This window comes from Hemiscyllium ocellatum, chromosome 3 (assembly GCF_020745735.1).
Source record: "Hemiscyllium ocellatum isolate sHemOce1 chromosome 3, sHemOce1.pat.X.cur, whole genome shotgun sequence".
In the NCBI taxonomy this organism is placed as follows: Eukaryota; Metazoa; Chordata; class Chondrichthyes; order Orectolobiformes; family Hemiscylliidae; genus Hemiscyllium; species Hemiscyllium ocellatum.
In genome coordinates this window covers 13,067,671-13,087,950 of record NC_083403.1, presented here as the reverse complement: position 1 = coordinate 13,087,950, position 20,280 = coordinate 13,067,671, and the positions used below count along the sequence as shown (strand labels likewise).

Here is a 20,280-nt window from a genome sequence, read left to right as displayed (position 1 = left end):
CCACTGAAGATGTTACCTACTAGGGTGACAAAATGTCTGGAAATGAACCTCCCATCTCAGCGAGCAAACCTACATCCACTACAGTTTCACCATTCACATCATAATCTGCATTCCTGTTTTTGCTATCAAAGTGGATAACCTCATTGTCATCTACATTACACTTCACCTGTCATGCATTTGTGCACTCCCTCAACTTGTCCAAATCACACTATAACTTGTCTGCATCCCACTAACAGTTCAGCTTCACATCCCATTCAAGTAAGGAACCATTAATTTTGCCTTTTTACTATTTTCCCCTCTTTGACTGTATTTACTGCTGTTTTTCTGTTTGCATACTTTGTCCTTTCCTACCCCATTCTGCGTTTTACTGCTGCCTGGTAATCCAGCCCTCGTTATTCAATTTGCCAGGAAATTGGTCTTAGCATGGTTCAAGTGAAGCCCATCCCATCAGAACAGCTCCTTTCTATCCAAGTACTGGTGCCAGTGCCTCTCAATCTGAAACCCATTTCACTCACACTAATCTTAGAGTCACACTTTTATTTCCTTGACTTTACTTCCTGCATGCCAGTTTGCCTGTAGCTCAGGTAGTAATTCTGACAGAAAAATAAAGAACTGCAGATGCTGGAGGTTGAAATAAAACAGAAATTGTTGGAGGAGCTCAGTAGGTTTCAGGCTGCCAGTTCCTTTGCGTTCATCTGCTCTCTGCCTACTCTTCTCCTTGGTAATGCTAACTTCATGATCCTTACAGTCTCTAGTCTCCACCTCACTGTCTACTAGTCTTCTCTTCTGGTTCCCAGCCCCCTGCCACATTAATTTAAAACCTCCCCAACAGCAATAGCAAAAACTCTCCCAAGGACGTTAGTTCCGGTCTGGTTCAGGTGTAGACCATCCAGTTTGTAATAGTTCCACCTTCCCCAAACCGGTCCCAATGTCCCACAAATCTGAACCCCCTCCCTCCTACACCATCCCTCAAGCCACGTGCTCATCCTGCCTATTGTGTCATTTCCTATCCTGGCTAGCATGTTGTTTAATGTTCTTGCGTTTCTCGGGGTTTAAGAATAAATTGTTAATTTTTATTTCTTTACATCAGAAGATTTTTGTCGTCCTTGGTCACTCATACTTTAGCGCTGAAAATGTGTTGCTGGAAAAGCGCAGCAGGTCAGGCAGCATCCAAGGAACAAGAGAATCAACATTTCGGGCATAAACCCTTCTTCAGGAATGAGGAAAGTGTGTCCAGCAGGCTAAGATAGAAGGTAGGGAGGACGGTCTTGGGGGAGGGGCGTTGGAGATGTGATAGGTGGAGGGAGGTCAAGGTGAGGGTGTTAGGCCGGAGTGGGGGTGGGCACGGAAGAAGATTGCAGGTTAGGAGGGCGGTGTTGAGTTCGAGGGATTTGACTGAGACAAGGTTGGGGGAGGGGAAATGAGGAAACTGGAGAAATCTGAGTTCATCCCTTGTGGTTGGAGGGTTCCTAGGCGGAAAATAAGGCGCTCTTCCTCCAACCGTCGTGTTGCTATGATCTGGCGATGGAGAAGTCCAAGGACCTGCATGTCCTTGGTGGAGTGGGAGGGGGAGTTGAAATGTTGAGCCACAGGGTGGTTGGGTTGGTTGGTCCGGGTGTCCCAGAGGTGTTCTCTGAAACGTTCCGCAAGTAGGCAGCCTGTCTCCCCAATATAGAGGAGGCCACATCGGGTGCAGCGGATGCAGTAAATGATGTGTGTGGAGGTGCAGGTGAATTTGTGGCGGATATGGAAGGATCCCTTGGGGCTTTGGAGAGAAGTAAGGGAGGAGGTGTGGGCGCAAGTTTTGCACACCCCCCACCAACCCAACCTCCACTCCCGGCAACACCCCCCACCAACCCAACCTCCACTCCCGGCACACCCTCCACCAATCCAACCTCCACTCCCGGCACAACCCCCACCAACCCAACCTCCACTCCCGGCACACCCCCCACCAACCCAACCTCCACTCCCGGCAACACCCCCCACCAACCCAACTCCACTCCCGGCAACACCCCCCACCAACCCAACCTCCACTCCCGGCAACACCCCCCACCAACCCAACCTCCACTCCCGGCACCTTCCCCTGCAACCGCAAGAAAATTTCCCTCCCCTCCCCTATCAGCGTTCCGAAAAGACCACTCCCTCCGTGACTCCCTCGTCAGGTCCACACCCCCCACCAACCCAACCTCCACTCCCGGCACCTTCCCCTGCAACTGCAAGAACTTTCTCCTCACTCATAACAGATTATGAGGCGAGGTGAGCTTTTCTGTGGATCTGGTCAAATTAGCAGACCGGTTTACCCTGTGTCATACATGTGCAATAAAGCTATGTTCTATAAATTTTCTTGAAGTATAATCACTCTTGTTATGATGTTGAATGCAGCAGCTAAATTACAAAGAGCAAAGCCACAAAACCACTATAGAGTAAAATGATCAACTAATCTTTGTCTTTGGTAAATACCAGCCAGAAAACTTCCTCAATTTCCTTCCTCGTTTATGGCGAGAGGGCCTCAATTGATTGTCTTATCTAAAAGACAACACTCCCTGAGTACTGTTCTATCACAACTGAATCAACAATGACACTAATAGCGGAAGCAAAACAGGAAAGTCTGCTTGAAAGTTTTCAAATGCTGATCTAAAATGAATAATTTAATATTTAAAACAACTGCTTGGTAATAAAGGGCTTAAATATTGTTGAAAACAAATACACCTTGCTGAAGACTCTGATAGAATCATAGAATTTTATGTCCAGGCTGTTTGACCCATCATATCTGTACTGGCTTCCAAAATAGCTACCCAGCTAGTCCCATTCTCTGCCTGATATCTGTAGCCCTCTGAATTAATCACTTCCAAATGTATATCTTGCTCTCTGAGAGGGTTCAGAAAAGATTTACAAGCATGCTGCTGAACTGGAGGGTTTGAGTTATATTCAGGCTGGATAGGCTTGGACCTTTTTCCCTGGAGCATAGGAGGCTAAGGAGTGACCTTATAGAGGTTCATAAAATCATGAGGGGCATGGATAGGGTGAATAGCAAAGATCTTTTCCCAGGGTAGGGGAGTCCAAAGCTAGAGGGCATATTTTTAAGGTGAGAGGAGAAAGATTTAAAAGGAACTTGAGGGGCAACTTTTCACATAGAGGGTGGTTCTTATGTGGAATGAAGTGCCAGAGGAAATGGTAGATATAGATACAATTATAACATTTAAAAGACCTTTGGATAGGTACATGAATAAGAAAGATTTAGAAGGACATGGGCCAAATGCAGGCAAGCTGACTAGTTTAGTTTGGGAAACTTAGTCAGCGTGGCTGGGTTGGACTATTTCTTTGTTGTACGGTTATGAATTTATGGAATCTGCCTCTAATTTCTCAGGCAGCACATTCCAAATCCTAATAACTCTCTGAGTAAAGACGTTTCTCCACATCTCACTCTTAGCTCTTTTACTGACACGTGTAAAAAATGAGGTCTGCAGATGCTGGAGATCACAGCTGCAAATGTGTTGCTGGTCAAAGCACAGCAGGTTAGGCAGCATCTCAGGAATAGAGAATTCGACGTTTCGAGCATAAGCCCTTCATCAGAAGGGCTTATGCTCGAAACGTCGAAGTCTTTTACTGACACACCAACTGATGGTAACAGAATATCCTTCTTTACTCTGTCAAAATGTTTAATAAATTCGAATATCTCAATAAAGTCACCCCTTAATCTTCTCTATTCCAAGGAGAAATAGCCCAATTTCTCTATTCTTCCCTTGTATTTAACGTCCCTCATTCCTAGGATCATTCTAGTAAATCTCCTTTGAACTTTCTCCAGGGCTTTAACATTCCTCCTTAAATAAGGTGCCCAGAACTGAACACAATCCTCCAAATGTTGTCTGACCAATGATTGGTAGAGGTGTGGCATCACTTCCTTGCTTTTATACATAAATCCAAGGATCCAATAAGCCTTCTAAACAACTGTTTGAACTTGCGTGGTCACCTTTAGAGAATCATGCACGTGAACCCTGAGGTCCCACTGCTCCTATATTCCCCTGAAAATTGAACCATTGAACCTGTATCGTCTCTCCATATTTCTTCCACCAAAGTGCATTACCTCACATTTCTCTGCTTTGAAGTTTATCTGCCAGGTGTCTGCTCATTCAGCCAACTTGTCAAGTCCCTCTGAGGTCCCTCAGTGTCATCCTCACAATTTACTATTCTCCCCAGCTTATTATCATCTGGAAATACAATGAGTTTGCCCTCAACACTCATCTCCAAATCATTTATAAAAATCAAAACAAGTCAGGGTTCAAACACCAACCCTTGAGGAAAACCAATTACAACTTGTCTCCATTCTGAGAAATGCCCATCTATATAACCATCTGTTTCCTATCTTTTAACCAACTTCTAATCCATGCTGTCAATGACTCATCAATCTCAAATATTCTAATTTGTTAACCAATCTGACACATGACAATGTGTCAAATGCTTTCTGAATCTACAACATCCACAGCACTGCCCTCATCCACTGTCTGTGTCATCTGATCAAAGAATTCAATTAAATGTGTCAGGTATAACGTGCCTTGAACAAAGCCATGTTGACTGTCTAGTATGCACTTATTTTTCTCTAAGTATATATTTATCCTATTCCGTATCATGGCCTCCCCTCAGTTTCCCCACTATTGATGTTAAGCTGACAGGTCTGTAGTTTATTTGGTTATCCTCTGTGCTTTAACTAAATAATAGTGTAATATTTGCAATCCTCCAGTCCCTCAGAACTACTTGACTGCTCAGAGAGGCCTGGAAAATTTCTGTCAAAAGTTCCACAGTTTGCTTTCTTACTTGTCAGCAATCTAGCATGCACCCAATCCAAGCCTGGTGACTTCTTTATCCAGAGTGCGCCCAGCCTTTTCAGAACCTCTTCCTTATCTACTACTGTACGATTCAGTTGCTCAACACCCACATTTCAATGAGGCCATTGTCACCATCTTCTAAGTTTGTGAAGACAGAAGCTAAATATTAATTTAGTACTTCTGCCATAACCCTTGCATCACGGAAGCAAAGCAAATCTCAGCACAAGCTGGAACAACAGTATCTCAGTTTCCATTTGAGGACCTTTAATATCTGAGCACCTTCTCCCAATTCCCTACTCCAACCTCCATAAAGCAAGTCTTGTCATCACATGGGCTACCACAACCAACCCAATATCAATGACTAATGGTCCCCACTAGCAGCTGTTGATTCTCCCAGGCTGACCTTTACCCTTTCCATTGTTTGCCCCAAGTGTTGTTCTCTGTCTGTGCTCCATCACCACCAAACGTCAACTCCTCCCCCCACTCCATCGTCATCATATACATCAACCGTTTCCTAGCTCGAATCAGTTCTGAAGAAGGGTCACTAGACCTGAAACATTAATCTGCTTTCTCTCTCCACAGATGCTGAGTTTTTTGAGCAATTTCTGTTTTTGTTCTGACTTCCAGCCTCCACAGTTCTTTTGTTTCCTTTAAGCTTACCCTGATTATTCCTTACAGGCCTCAATCTGTCCTGCACTAATCTTTTACTATTAATTGTTTTAGTGCAGCCTGCCATCCTGCTCTCACGCTTCCTCTTCGCCTTCCTTATTCCAGCCTTAGCCTTTCTCCCGCACTTGAGATACTCCTCCTGATTTCCATTGGCTATTATTATTTCTGTCTGCATCATATGCCTAATTTTTTTCCTTATTCTCTCATCAATATCCTTAGTTATCCAGGGTACTCTAGCTTTGGATACCATGTATTTATTTCTCATGGTTATGTAACTCGTTTGTACCCAATCCACTTCTCTCTTAAAATTCTCCCATTTTTCATCCATTGTTTTATGCACCAAATGTGTATCCAATTATTGGAATCCAATTTCACTTTTAGTACTCTAAAATCTGCCCTTTTCCAGATGGAATCTTAAGGATTGACTTTTTTTTATCCTTTTCCAACTTAATATTAAAACTTACTTTGTTATGATCATTATTTTCCAAATGTTCACCCGCTCTGACGCTCTCGACCTGACCTGCCTCATTTCCCAGGACTAGATCCAGCACAGCTCCTTCCCTGTTATATCTGGAACTGTACTGTAGCAGAAAGTTCTCATGCACACACTGCAGGGATTTCTCTCATCTGTGCCCCATACTCTACCCTAGGGTAATTGGAATCACCAAATATAACAACCCGACTTCTCCTGAAGATTTTCATAATATGTCGACAAATGCCCCCTTCTACGTCCACCCCACTATTTGCACTCATCAGGACAAATGTAAGAATGCCATAACAATTTATACTATAGGAAAAAAGGGTGCTGCTGATCATTAGCATTTCAACATTGATTGGTCGAGATAGTGCCTTAAGGAAAAGCGACTGGAAAACATATCTTCATTTTTCTGAATACACCCACAAAGGCAGAAGGCTTAAACACATTCCTTTATTTGCACAGAATGGTTCCTTGCGCTTTTATGTTGCTTCCAACAGGGATAAATGAATCGCATTATGAGCTTGAATGATTACCTTAAATTAATTGGTTGAGTAGCTGTTAGCATATAGAGTTGCTTGGAAGGTGCTGCCCAGACAGAGAATCATATTGATCAATAAACATTTTGTCTTGGGTTTTGCCAGTCTAGACTGTATGAACATAGTCTGCATATAAAACTGAAAGCACAGGCTGCTTTATTTAATTTGTCACCTGCGACCACATCAGCACAGAAACTCATTGTACAAACATCACTTTGCAATCTGCAAAGTGCCCATTGACTTAAAATTACTCTAGAAAGGAAAATTATCTCAAATATTTGAACATCAGGTTAAAAAAGCTGATTCACACTGCTGTTTTGTCGCGTTGACACAAGTGGCATTTTCTACAAATAGGTCCAAAGGGATGTTCTGCCTATGACAGAACTGAGCAACATCATGTATGAACTTTAGTGTCAGTATGATACCAGATATCTAGGCCATATATCCCTACCTATAATCACAGCTGACTGTGTTGTCTTAATGAGTGGCAGGGCACTGTCATAAGCTTCCTTTGGAACAAAGACCGATCGGTCCTTGAGTTTGTTCTTCTTGAGGATCCGGTGCAGCTCGGTCAGCAGCCCCACCCATTTATTTTTCTCGTTTTCACTGTCGGCCAGTATGAGGATTGAACACTTGTTATTGGACGTTGATAGTTGTGAGGCTGTAACCTGCAATAAATGAAGTGATGTTAAAGGGAGAACTAAGGCAGTTTGAATGTAGGATGTAAACTGTCTACATGGTCTTATTTTCTACTTGTCTTTCAAACTTTAACCACTCTATTAGATTATCTGAAAATTCAGATGAAACTAGCTACCTGTAGACCGGCCACATTATGTAAAAATATAACTCTTCTTGTTCAAGCTTTCTTTATTCCACTGCATGGCTGAATTGCGCTAATGCAGCTAAAGGTCAATCTCAGAGATTGCACCCATTTAAAAGAGAATTCTAGTCCTTATATTAGGGACAGGCAATAAATACTGGCCTAGCTAGTGGCACCAACATTCCAAGGTCAACTTTTTAAAAAAACGCATGAACAATGCATAAGGTATTTAAGATAAAACTGACAAAATATAAATCTATTAATCTGTATCAACATGTGTACAATTTAACCGGTATCCCATACCACACAATACACACCACTTCACAGCACCCATGCATATCAAGTGCTGCCATCCATACTGGGTAAATATTGTCAAACATATGCAGTATCATCAGAGTTAATTACAGTGGTGTTACATCTCAAACCTCTAGCTATTTGAGGCCTATTTGTTCATGAAAATCTTTTAACTGATTTCTCAACTTGAATGGCACACAATTTTCTTCAGAGAGATTCCTACTTTAACAGTAAATCTTTACTGCTGATATTTCGATCCTCGTTCTTTGGAGCATTTATACCTTTGTCATTTCTGTGCAAGGAGGAAATCATGAAGGAAATTTTAAAAAAAAACTTCTAGGCTGGGAAATACAGTCTCATTTTGGGTAACTTCAAATAATGACGCTTAATAAAAGACATTATATGTATACAGCACCCTTCATAAGTTTTTCCAAAATGTTTTACAATCAATGAGGTACTTTTTGAAACAGAGTTGTTATTGCAATGTAGGAACTGCTCCAGCAAGTTTTGCATAACAAGCACTGAGAGAGAGAGAGAGAGAGAGATAGAGAGACATAATGGCCAATCAATTTCATTGAATCATTAACAGTAACAGCACAGATGTGATGGGCCAAAGGGCATTTTCTGTGCTGTTGACCTCTATGGAAGACATGGGGTCTATCATGTCCTGAGCCACAGTAAATTACCTCATGTCACCACCCCCACTTTTCCCTGTAATCCCGCAAGTTTTTGTCTTCTGAATGACCCACATCAATTTAAATCTGCCAGTAGGACCTATTCCCATCACACTCCTCAGGTACTGAACCCCCAGGTCCTAAGTACTCGCTGCCTGGAAGAGCTTTTCTTCACATTGTTATTGATTACTTAAATTTCTGCTCGCGGCTGCTTGATCCTTCTGTCAATGGGAAGTGCTTTCCAATCTACTCTGCCCAAGCCACTCACTACTCTGAATGCCTCACCGCAATCTCCTTTTAACCTAAACTTCTCCAAGAGCAAACCCAGTTTCTCCAATCTATCTACATAACTGAAGTCCTGGAGTCAGCTTTGTGAATCTTCCATCTGTACCCTCTTTAAGATCTTCACATCCTTCCCAAAGATGCCTAAAGAAACAGAACTGGGTGCAGTTGAAGCTGGAACAATGCTTTAGACAACATTAACAAATCTCCTTGCTTTTGTACTCAATGTTCCTACCCGATAAAGCCAAGCATAATGTATGCTTCATTAACTGCACTCTCAAATTGTCATGTATCTTCAATAATTTGTGCACACATGCACTCAGGTCTCTCTGCTCCTACATCCTCTTTATAATTTATTCAGTATTGTCTCACTACATTCTTCCTAGAAAAAATTACTTCACACTTCTCTTCATTAAATTGAATATGCTACTTGACCACCACTCCACCAACCTGAATAGGTCCTTCTGAAATTCAGTACTAGTTCACAATAGTTTCAAGTTTCATCTCATCTGCAAATTTTGCCAAGTCACATATGTATCAGAAACAGCAAGGGACATAATGACCCTCGTGTTAGTTCAGGAATAAATATTGGCTCAGACATTGGGGAGCAAGCTTCTTTATGTCATGAAGTCTTTTACATCTGTCAGCTCTGACCTTTGAAGAAGTTCCACCACTTCAGTCATGGAAGGAAGCAACAAGCTAAACAGAAATCATTTTTACATATATACATACATTTGAACATATAGCTTTATATGAAACTTATTGATCGAATGGATGCTTAAACCAGCTTTTTCCAGAGTTTGGTTTTGAATTTGAATCAGTCGAGACATGGTGACAAACAGGTGCAAGTAATCCTACAAGGTAGTTAACAATATCTCATATGACAGTAAATATTGATAAATAGTTTAAATTTGGCATGCTTTTGCTGCTAATATTCATCTGCTTTTACAGCTGCAAAACTATCTGGGTCAACATTATATCAAAATACATGTAGCTATTTTAAAACTAATGTATTTTCATTCCAGGCTTGTTGAACAAAACAAAACTAATGTTTTCACATTGAGGATGCCACTGCTTCACAATGACATAATCACATGGTTTAGCAGTTACACTCTTTATTAGTACATGCAACATAAAACAGAAACATTGCACCTTATCTAGCACAGGTATGGTACACTGAATGGCCCCCTTTTTGTTCTGTAAATGCTACCGTACTAATATACTTCATGGAGGTTAGGGTTGCAAGAAAAAAAATAATTCAAATAACCTAGCTGTTGTCTCAATATTTACACTATAAAGGAACCAAACATGTTCCCCCTGTTTCTCCTTCCCCTATTATGATGATGTGATTAAACCAGGTAATAGTTGAACTGAATGTCAATAATCCCAAATTAAAGCAAGTTTTGTAGATGAACAGCTGAATCCAGCATTCAGCATTATAACTGCAGTCCTGACAAAATCATGGGAACCTCTCCTCCAAAATATATCTTGGTAGGGCTTAGTAATACAGATTCAACACTGGACTGAAAAAACATGAAGCTTTTCCATCATTACATCCAGGAGGTCAGGGAAAGGTCTTTTAACGGGTGCTATTCACCTCCCACAGGAACGTAGGTTGAGGAAAATCTATGGGCCTTGAAAAGTATACGCGATTAATTTAAGGAGCAATTTCCTTCCTCAAATATGAAACCTCGTTTATCTGCTGCCTGCGTTCTTGATTAATTTTACAGACATTGGGATTAATACGCTATCTGGAATTAGGGATCATAAGAACGCTTTACAAAACTGTTCCTGGGGTGTAGGCCTTGCTTGCAAGGCTGCATTTACTGCTTCATTCTTAGTTGTTTGAACGAGTGGGGATGAACTACCACCCTTTGTGGTGACGATGCTTTGCACATCTGTATAAGATAGGAAAATTCTTCTCACTGCCGGAGAACTGAACATTTGAGATGGATTACTTTAAACCAAGCACTGAAAGGAAATTTAGGATCTTTCACTATGTGGCAGTTTCTGTATCTTTTATTTAAAGGGGTAATTGTAATCTGATTAGTGTTGTCATCTGGTGAAAAGCTGGATTTTTATTCATGGTTAGACAAGATTAGATTAGATTAGACTTACAGTGTGGAAACAGGCCCTTCGGCCCAACAAGTCCACACTGACCCGCCGAAGCGCAACCCACCCATAGCCCTACATTTACCCCTTACCTAACACTACGGGCAATTTATCATGGCCAATTCACCTGACCCGCACATCTTTGGACTGTGGGAGGAAACCGGAGCACCCGGAGGAAACCCACGCAGACATAGGGAGAACGTGCAAACTCCATACAGTCAGTCGCCTGAGTCGGGAATTGAACCCGGGTCTCAGGCGCTGTGAGGCAGCAGTGCTAACCACTGTGCCACCGTGCCACCCACAAATAACTGAAACATTTCTGTTAATCGGTTATATGGACACATTGCACTTGCAAAGAATCCCAAATAAAAATAAGGAAGCAAAAAGACGTCCATGAAGTATTTTAAGAGGTACTTGTTCATTTTTAGTTCTGGAGAAAAGCAAGAGAAGCACTGTATTCAGGTGTGCAGTAGGTAAGTAGTCCTTGGAGGGTCTACATCACCAAGGAGTACGTACCAGGGGATGCAAAGATATGGAAATGTCATCTCCACGAGGAAGGAGCAGCATTAATTGTACAGAGTAAAAATACCTTAATATGTGTTGCAGTTTTACGGTCACGTGTGGAATGGAGTTTCGGGGTCTGTTTAATGGGCCCAACCCACCTACCAGGTTCTGCTGTAAGCGGAACCTAAGGCAGAGAAGAGAACAGCTACATCAGAGGTCTACCTGTAAGGAGGGGATTGAACTACACAGTCCTTTTGTCAAAGCTGGGGAGGAAAAACGGAAGAGGGATGGACTCAGAAAGGGTACCGAAAAAGACCATCAACTTTTGCAGAAGTTTGCTAATTTCACAGCCAGTGTCGCTAGGTGATAGGCAACACAGTTCTCAGGCAATAATGAGAATACCCTCAAACTAACACCCGATTTTTTTTGCTGGTCAATCATGTCCGAACGAAACCAAGCAAACCATAAAGTGGATCAGGCAGCAAGCTACTACCTATTATGATGGCAGCAGGCAAAAACAATTCAGAGGCAATAATATTTTACCTGAGGACAGAACCAAAATCTATCCTTGTTTAGGTATGTCCAAGAAATTGTAGAGAGGTGATAGTCATGCACCATCATTAGCAAGTTTTGTAGCTCAGTATCAAATAGTGGCAGTGTGCATCATGCTCCTATCCTCTTGCCTCAGCTCATCGATAATACACTTGGATTGGAATCACTGGCTTCACCTTTTGAGAATTGTTCCAAATTGACACATCAAAGTATTATTATTCTCCCAGGTCAGTTATGTTAAAAAGCTATTCCTAACAACAAAATACCAAGAAAGTAGGTATTATAAAAAGGTCTGACTAAATGGGACAATATAACAAGTGATTGAGTACTGGTGTGAGCTAGCCCCCACACAGCTGATTCTCAAGCTCTGAGAATGGGTGAGGTTTTGGTCATCTGGATTGCCTTCTGTCCCTGACGTCCTGAATGAGGATCATCTCTGGTAGGAACTTTGAAGCACGATTACAAACATAGAGATTAGTAAAGTGTTTTGTAAAGAAGTACACAAAAAGTAAAAGATGAAAGGAAAGTTAGGACAAATTGGAGATGAAAAAGGAAACTTCTTTCATGGAGATGGGAGTATCGGAGGAGATGCTATTGATTTTCACTGAAGTATGAGATGCTGAGAATGAGAGTGGTTCTGGAGCAATTATATCGGATCATTCATAAAGAACAGCATAATACTGAAACATTAGTGAACTCATATTGGAGGAGACAGTGGGACTCCAACAGCATTTCAGCATTCTGGGTTAAGTCAGAACAGAACTGACAGTTTTCACCACAATCTCTCAAACCATTGGTTCTGAAAAGATTGTCCAACACTCTGGCCCACACAGGGACAAAGTAGGGAATAACATTCTACCCAATCTAACAATTGGTAAGTCTTAGGGGCAATAATATAACACACAATAGGAATTCAGAAATAGAAATAGTTAAAAGTGTCAGGCAAAGTTGACTAAAAAGTGCACATAGGATTCTTGATTTTATTGTTTGTTGTTTAGAATATGATAGAAAGAAACCTGATGGGAGGCTTATATAAATCATTGGTTAGGCTGCAGACAGAACACTCTATTCAGCTTTCAGTGTTTGCTTCAGTGCGTTACTAAGAGGATGCAGAAGAGTTTCAGAACATTTACCAGGGCTTAGAAGGTTAAATTATATGGTTTACTGACTTGAGTTGCATTTCTTGAGTGTGAAAGATTAAGGGATGATCTAATTGAAATATTTAAAACAATTCAAAACAGTAAATACATAGAAGCCTTATGACTGGGGAATCAAAAAGAAGGAAAACACAGATCAGTCATGATCTGACTGAATGATGGAGTAGTCTTAAGGAGCAAGTCTTGATCCTAATGTTCAATTAACATTATACAATTATGAGAAGTGAGAGAAACTGGGACACTTTTATTAGAATAAAGCAAGTTCCAGGGTGGGTTCCAGTGGTTCTTGCTGAGATTCACTGGCTGATGTTGCAGTTATCTACCCACTAATAAGTGAATGGCCCTTTTTGATCACATTTATTGAAGGCACCACCTGATACGGTGTTTAGAATCAGGGTAATCTATAACATAAGGCACACTAAAAGTTGCCACTGATAGGACAATTGATCTTCAGGCATGCATGGAGCAGGCAATGACTTAAACTAGGAAGGAGGAAGTATAAACCATGGGGCAAATAATTGTTTTTAGCAGCACTGACATGAGCCTGGGAAGAACTCATCTTCCTTTTCCCCATGGTATATGACATGACGGAATCCAAAAGGTTACAGTAAATAAACCTGCTATCATTTCAGAGGCCTTGCCATGCAGAGATATTAAATATTGGGTTAAGTGTCATGCAGACGAAGCAAGGAATTTACAATTAAGATGGTTCATTTAACAGGCACTTGAACAACAGCTGTGGACAGAGAATGCTTTGAAGAACAATGCCTTACATTATGCCACAAAATAGGAAAATGTAGGAATATGTCACACAAACAAAGGAAGAAAAATGTATAATCATATAGGACTCTACCAACTCTAACATGTAAATACAAACACCAATGGATCAGGCTCCCATTTCCTCAAGTAGGGCTTTCCCACCTTGTTTTATTAAAGCAATATTATTCACTGTTATCCAATATTATCAAATGGTACATGTGCCCAAGAAATTCAGTGGCAGACCGGACTAATGCTATCTGGGCTGAATCTGTCCCTGCCCTTCACAAAGGTCAGGCAGGGTATAAACCAGAACTCCAGCTAGCACTTCATAACAAGACCAGGAAGTAAATGTATACCAAGATTGTGGCCAGGAATCCAGGCCACAGAGCTTTGAGGTACAAAATCATTTGACTCTAAGCTCCAGCTTCAAACTAAATTAAGCATGAATCCAGCATTTATGAGAACATTTTACTTACTGGTTTTGAATGAATGAATCAGCCAGGTTCATTTATGTCCTCTTAGGCAATTTAACAACCGAAATACCTTGACACTGATTGATAGCAATGCTGTAATGTACAGAACACAAATTTTGTTTCACATACTGAGAGGAATTCCTGAGGTATTCGAAAAGATAGATTGCATTTGCCTAAACAATAACGCCACTTTATTGGATTTCGAACCAATATACTTTGATATCATATGCTACTGATTCATTAATCACTGCCACTCCAAGATGTACCATTATAGCTACTTACTCCAAAGAGGAAGAAGCAATATAATCAGGAATGTGACTGCTTTGGAGTGCAGAAAGTGAGGAGGACAAGAAAAAAACAAAAGGGACCAATTGTGAAACACTGAAAGGAGAAGAGACAGAAAGAGAGCAAGAAGCAGAGATTGAGAGAAGGGAAAGATAAAAACAAAAGGTGGGGAGGAAAGGCAGAACACATGCTTGAGAAAGAGTGAGAAGAGGATAAAGGATTAGAGATGTGCAACCACAATAGTGAAGAGATCGTGAAGGGATATCAATAATGGGAGACAACTGGGCGAATTATCCAAGGGAAAAAGAATGAGGCGAGGGAGACAGAACCAAGAGACAAAAATGCAAGAGGGAGACATATTGGGAACCGAGTGAAAGGGAAATCTGATGAGAGAAAAAATAGATAGTGAAACAAAGAAAGAAGAACTAGAGGGACAGAGAAAAGATAACTATTGCATGAAATAATAAAGAAAATGATGGAAATGGACCCAGAACATCCTATTTCCTAAATGAAGCCCAGCACTTGGACTAGGGAATTTTGAAAAACCAATAAATTATGCCAATCAAAATTTAGTGTCACTTTAGGATCGTTCTGCACTTTTGTATTTCTTTCTTAATATGTTCATATTTCCAGTAGGAAAAGCAGAGTTGGAAAGTATTCATTATAAAAAGAGGAAAAGTAAGCCATTGTAACTGCAACACACAGAAATAATTTGATGACAATGTAGGCAAGTGTAACTATTATCAGTATAGAATTAATAAATGCAACTTAATGAAAGTTCTTACAGATTATTTTCGAAATACAACCTCAAATTTTGGAAACCCCAAAGTAACAAGACATTCTAATGAAAGGGTTTCACTGTAATCCCTCTGCCATTTGTCTCTTGCCATTGTTAAAAAGCTTCCCTCCCACCTCAGGATATAGCGACACTACCACTTACCCTGAAGATACAGGGGACATCCTTCCTATTGGCGTGGATAACATCAGAAGCTAATACAGAGCTAACTGAAAACTCTTCATCCCTGGGAGGAAATTAAAAAAGAAAATACTTTTTTTTTAAAGAAAACAAAACAACAATATTCTGCCCTTAATGATATCTCATCGATGTGCTGACAGCTTCAGAGGGCAAAGAAGGATTCATTCCTGACTGACTTCAAGGGTCAACAATATTCAGAAGGCAAAGTAACGAACTGTGCTTGTGCTTTTATAATGTACAAAGCTCTGCATGTTTAATTTAACCATTTGAAAAGACTGAATGTTCATGAAAATATACTTAACATAAATGTTCATATTACCTCAGGGATTCCCAAGGTTTTTCCCACTGGGACCCCATTTCAAGGCTGGAAATTGCTCTGACCCTTCAATGAGAACTGTCAGGGAGAGTTAGGGTTGGGTAAGAGGAAAGACCTGGAACAGTAGGGCAAGGGGCATGGAAAAATCTGCCACTTTTACTTCTACAGGGACCAGGTCTCAAAGTTGAGTCATTTGTATAAACAACTGAAAGCAACAAAAGATTGAATCTGTGGAACTCATTGGGCTGTGGAGGCCAAGTCACTGAGTGTATTTAAGACAGAGATAGATAGGTTTGTTGATTAGTACGGGGGATCAAGGTTCACTGGGGAATGTTGGGGAATTGGGTTGAGAAACATATCAGTCATGATTGAATGCCAGAGCAGACTCGATGGGGCGAATGGCCTAATTCTGCTCCTATTCAGACCACGCACACGGTTTGACAGAATTGGGAGGAGTTAAAGCTGCCTCCCAGCTGTTCAGTCGGAGCTTCACGGCAACTATCACTGCATCGCACTCAAATCTTCAGCTTACAACCTCAAAATACTTTGGGAAGCCCTGTACCACTTAAAAAAAAATCTATATAATGCAGTTAACAACTTCTGGATGCCCTAACACACTTTACATCCAATAAAACACATTTTGAAGTTTAGTCATTGTTGTAAGTTAAGAACCATGGCAGCCAATTTGTGTGTGGCGACTCCCACCAACAGCAATGTGATAATGACTGATTAGTTCGATTGAGAAATGTTGGATGAGGGGTGTATATTAGTCAGCACACAAGGGAGAAATTCCTAGCCCTTCTTCAAAATAGCACCATTGAATCTTTTAAACCCCCTTAGCTTAACATCTTATTCGAAATGCTGCACCTTCAACAGCGCACACGCCCTCAGTACTGCCCGTGAATGTCAGCCTATATTTTGTGTTCATGTCTCTGGAGTGAGACTCGAACACATAATGTTCGGACTGGGAGGTGGGAATTCTGATACTGATCAATAGCTGGCAGTAAAAATGGACAGACTATCAGTGCAGCATCCCTGTTCGGGAAGCATTTTAGCTACACAGAGGCTGCCTCGGATCCCTGTGAGCAATGGGATAAAGCAGCAGGTGACCACACAGAAGAGGAAGAGTTCCATACACATACCTCATGTCAATAACTTGGCTAACCACCACACTTGGCTGTGAAGCTTTTCCTTCTGCAATTTCATACAAAAACAGTTTGAAATCACAAACTACTGCTAGTGCCCTCTGCCACCCTTTCTTCACTCCAGCTGGTTTGGGTACCTAGGAAGGAAAAATTCAGAAGTTTGAGTGATGGAAGTAAGGACACATGATATTCGAAGCGTTTGTGTGATGGCGTGAGAGAATGGCTTTTGATCACACTAATGATCATATAACATTGAAAGATATCGAGAGGCAAAGTGCTGCAACAATCCTTCACCACATCCTGACACCCGCAGCATCTTGCCTGAACATTTTCTTCCTAACCCAATCCCTGCTGACCCTGCAAATCTCCACCCCTCAAAGAAACAAATAACCACAGATGGAAAACTGTCAACCAAATGTTTTGCTAGTAAAGGCTGACCCATTTTTTGTGAACTACTGAAAAACGTAAACACTCTGCACTATATGACTATAAGTGGATTCTCACAAGCTGTTCACTCAGTCCGAGCTTCATGGCAGCTGTCAGTGCACCACACCTCAGCTCACCACCTCTTGGCAAGCCCAAATCCTGTCATACTGGGAAATATGCACTGGGTTGGAGCTGTGCAGTAAACTGGCCAAAGGTTCCTGAGAACTGTTGATGGAGATATTAGTGAAAATGATTCTAGCAGCTGGAATTTCAGCTGGGAAGAGCAGAAACCCTCAAGAGTCTCAGAAGATAAATTTCTTTTCCATTACTTCAAATTGTTTCTGAAGTTGTAAACAATTTCGTTGGGCTTGAGTACTGGCTTCACTTCACTTTGATTGGTTATGGGCTTCTTTTTTGAAATCTCAATACTTGGCCAGAAGGCACTATCTAATTAGACTGTGTAAAGAAGACAAAGTGGATGAGAAATTCTACCTTTTCAGTGAGATAGTGAAATATAAAAGGCCTTCCATACTTGTAATATACTGACAAATTATACTATAGGACCTTCAATGTTCATATGCATAACCACAAAGGTCCTTGATCATTCATTGCCTCTGAATGATGGAACTCAAACAATGCAACACTCTGGTCTGGGACTTGATAACTGTCACCATCAGGGCTAATATAGTAAATAAACCAAAAACAACAGAACAATGAAGCACATGTCTCTGTAAATTGTAGAGATCTTTTAATGAAACATGCATAAAGTTTTTGTGAATCTTTAAACCATTTAAAATATCAAAGTTTATAAGGAACAGATCTTAGCTGTGAGAAATGATGCCTATGAAGCTGTTTCCATAAATGTGACTTCCTTTGGTGATGGCACAAGAATGACTGCCAGTTCAAATGATCACACGTTCCCCCACTTACAGCCAGGTCTGTGAACCCATAGCTTTGTACTGTTTCTCTCTTACCCGAACATGACCCTCATATGCTGTCCCGATGCCTCTCTGCGGGTCGATCCCCAGTGGTCCCTTTGTTTGGTCAGGTGGGATGGGGCACACAGCCGGTGCTTTGTCTGCACAAGTCACGTGGCACGAGAACCCACATACTAAAAATGAAACAACACCTTAATTGATCAAGTAACCGTGTGACCAACGATCATTAATTAATTTTCTACAGCAGCTTTAATGCAGTAAAGCCTCCCAATTTCAGAGGAGCCATTATCAAACGAACTTGGACGGTCCAGCATTTAAGGAGTATTAGGTTCTATAATGAAGAAAGTTGGTCAAGGGTGTACATCTTAGCAAGTTCTAATCAAAAAAGAGAGATACAGAGCATTAGGGAGGCAATTAGGGCTAAAGTCACTGAAGACTGAAGTCACTGTGTATGAATCACAGAAGGTTGGTCTACAGGTACAACAGGCAGGTAAGAAGGCAGATGGAATTCTGTCCTTCATTGTTAAAGGGACTGGGTTTAAAAGCAGGGAGATTATGTTGCTGCTGAATAGGGTGCTGGTGAGGCCACACCTGGAGTACTGTGTGCAGTTTTGGTCTCCTTACTTGGGAAAGGATGTACTGGCACGAGAAGGGTGCAGAGGAGGTTCACGAGGTTGATTCCAGAGTTGAGAGGGTTGGCTTAACAGGAGAGACTGAGTAGACTGGGATTATATTCACTGGAATTTAATAAATAAAATGAGGGGGGATCTTATCGAAACACATAAATAGGACGGAAGTAAAGAGGACGTTTCCTAAATAGGATGAAGAGGGTGTAGCTTCAAGATTAGAGGGAGCAGATTTAGGACTGAATTGAGAAGGAGCATCTTCACCCAGAGGGTTGTGAATCTATGGAATTCCCTGCCCAGGGAAGTAGCTGAGGCTTAGAGAGAGCATTGAGATGTACAGCACAGAAACAGACCCTTCGGTCCAACTTGACATGCCGACCAGATATCCCAACCCAATCTAGTCCTAAATGCCAGCACCCAGCTCATATTCCTCCAAACCCTTCCTTTTCATATACCTATCCAAATGCTTTTTAAATGTTGCAATTATACTTCTTCAGCAAATGTTTTTAAAGCTAAGATAGATAATCTTTTGAACAGTAAAGGAATTAAGGGTTATGGTAAAAGGGCTGGCAGGTGGAGCTGAGGGCATGAAGAGGTCAGCCATGATCTTATTGAATGGTGGAGCTGGCTCAAAGGGTCAGATGGCCTACTCCTGTTCCTCGTTCCTATTTTCTCACAGTAGAGTGACAAAAGTTAATGATGCTCAAGAATCCAGAATACGAGAAGTGCAGATAACTTGTACACAGGGGAATCAAAGATCATTGGGATAAATGAGAATGTGGAAGTCAAAACACAAATAGATTGGTGACAGTCTTATTGAATGACAGAGCAGGCTTGAAGCTGAATGGCCTATTTCAGTTCCTAATTTTATGTGATGGACGTGAGATAGGATGCAGAAACACGGGGGTACACCATGTTTTGAAAACAAGAATACGAATTTTAAAATTGACACATTGCTTAAATGGTAGCCATTTAGGTTAGGGAGTACAGGGGTGATGGGTGGACTGGACCTGGTGAGAGTTATGAAGTGGGCAGCAGAGTTTTGGTCAGGGGTACAAGGAGGAAGACCAACATGAGCTGCATCCTTTCCTGAAATCTGGCTGCAACATCCTGACTATATTATTATTTAGCAATGAGCACCCTGGGGAAATGACATATTTGGAAAGGATTAGTAATACAAGGAACAGAAAGGTAAATCAGACAAATAAAAGAAAACACACAAATCTCTAGCAACTTATAACATTTTTCAGAAACATGTCAGAGCCCTTATATAAATTAAATTAAGATACAGTGACTGCTATTAATTGCTAATAGTGACTTCTAGCATGAAAACTAAATTACTTGTGCAACTTTTTTAAAAATTCATTCAGGGTGTGAAGACTAAGCTAGAATTTATTCCCAGAGGGCAGTTACAAGTCAAGCACATTGCTATAGG

At 41.1% G+C, this 20,280-nt stretch overlaps 1 protein-coding gene across 3 annotated transcripts in view; it reads right to left on the bottom strand.

The window, feature by feature from the left end:
• The window catches only part of LOC132830661 (serine/threonine-protein kinase MRCK alpha-like), a 565,530-nt gene that overhangs the window by 31,270 nt on the left and 513,980 nt on the right, over window positions 1–20,280 (bottom strand). For 2 of the 3 annotated variants that reach the window (XM_060848489.1, XM_060848488.1), the window contains exons 25-28: window positions 18,256–18,392; window positions 16,853–16,992; window positions 15,359–15,440; window positions 6,958–7,174 (exon numbers count right to left, since the gene is read on the bottom strand). In XM_060848489.1, coding sequence (XP_060704472.1) covers window positions 6,958–7,174; window positions 15,359–15,440; window positions 16,853–16,992; window positions 18,256–18,392 — 576 coding nt within the window. Of the gene's footprint in view, window positions 1–6,957; window positions 7,175–11,277; window positions 11,377–15,358; window positions 15,441–16,852; window positions 16,993–18,255; window positions 18,393–20,280 lie in introns of all 3 variants that reach the window. The other variant, XM_060848487.1, reaches the window with a different exon arrangement.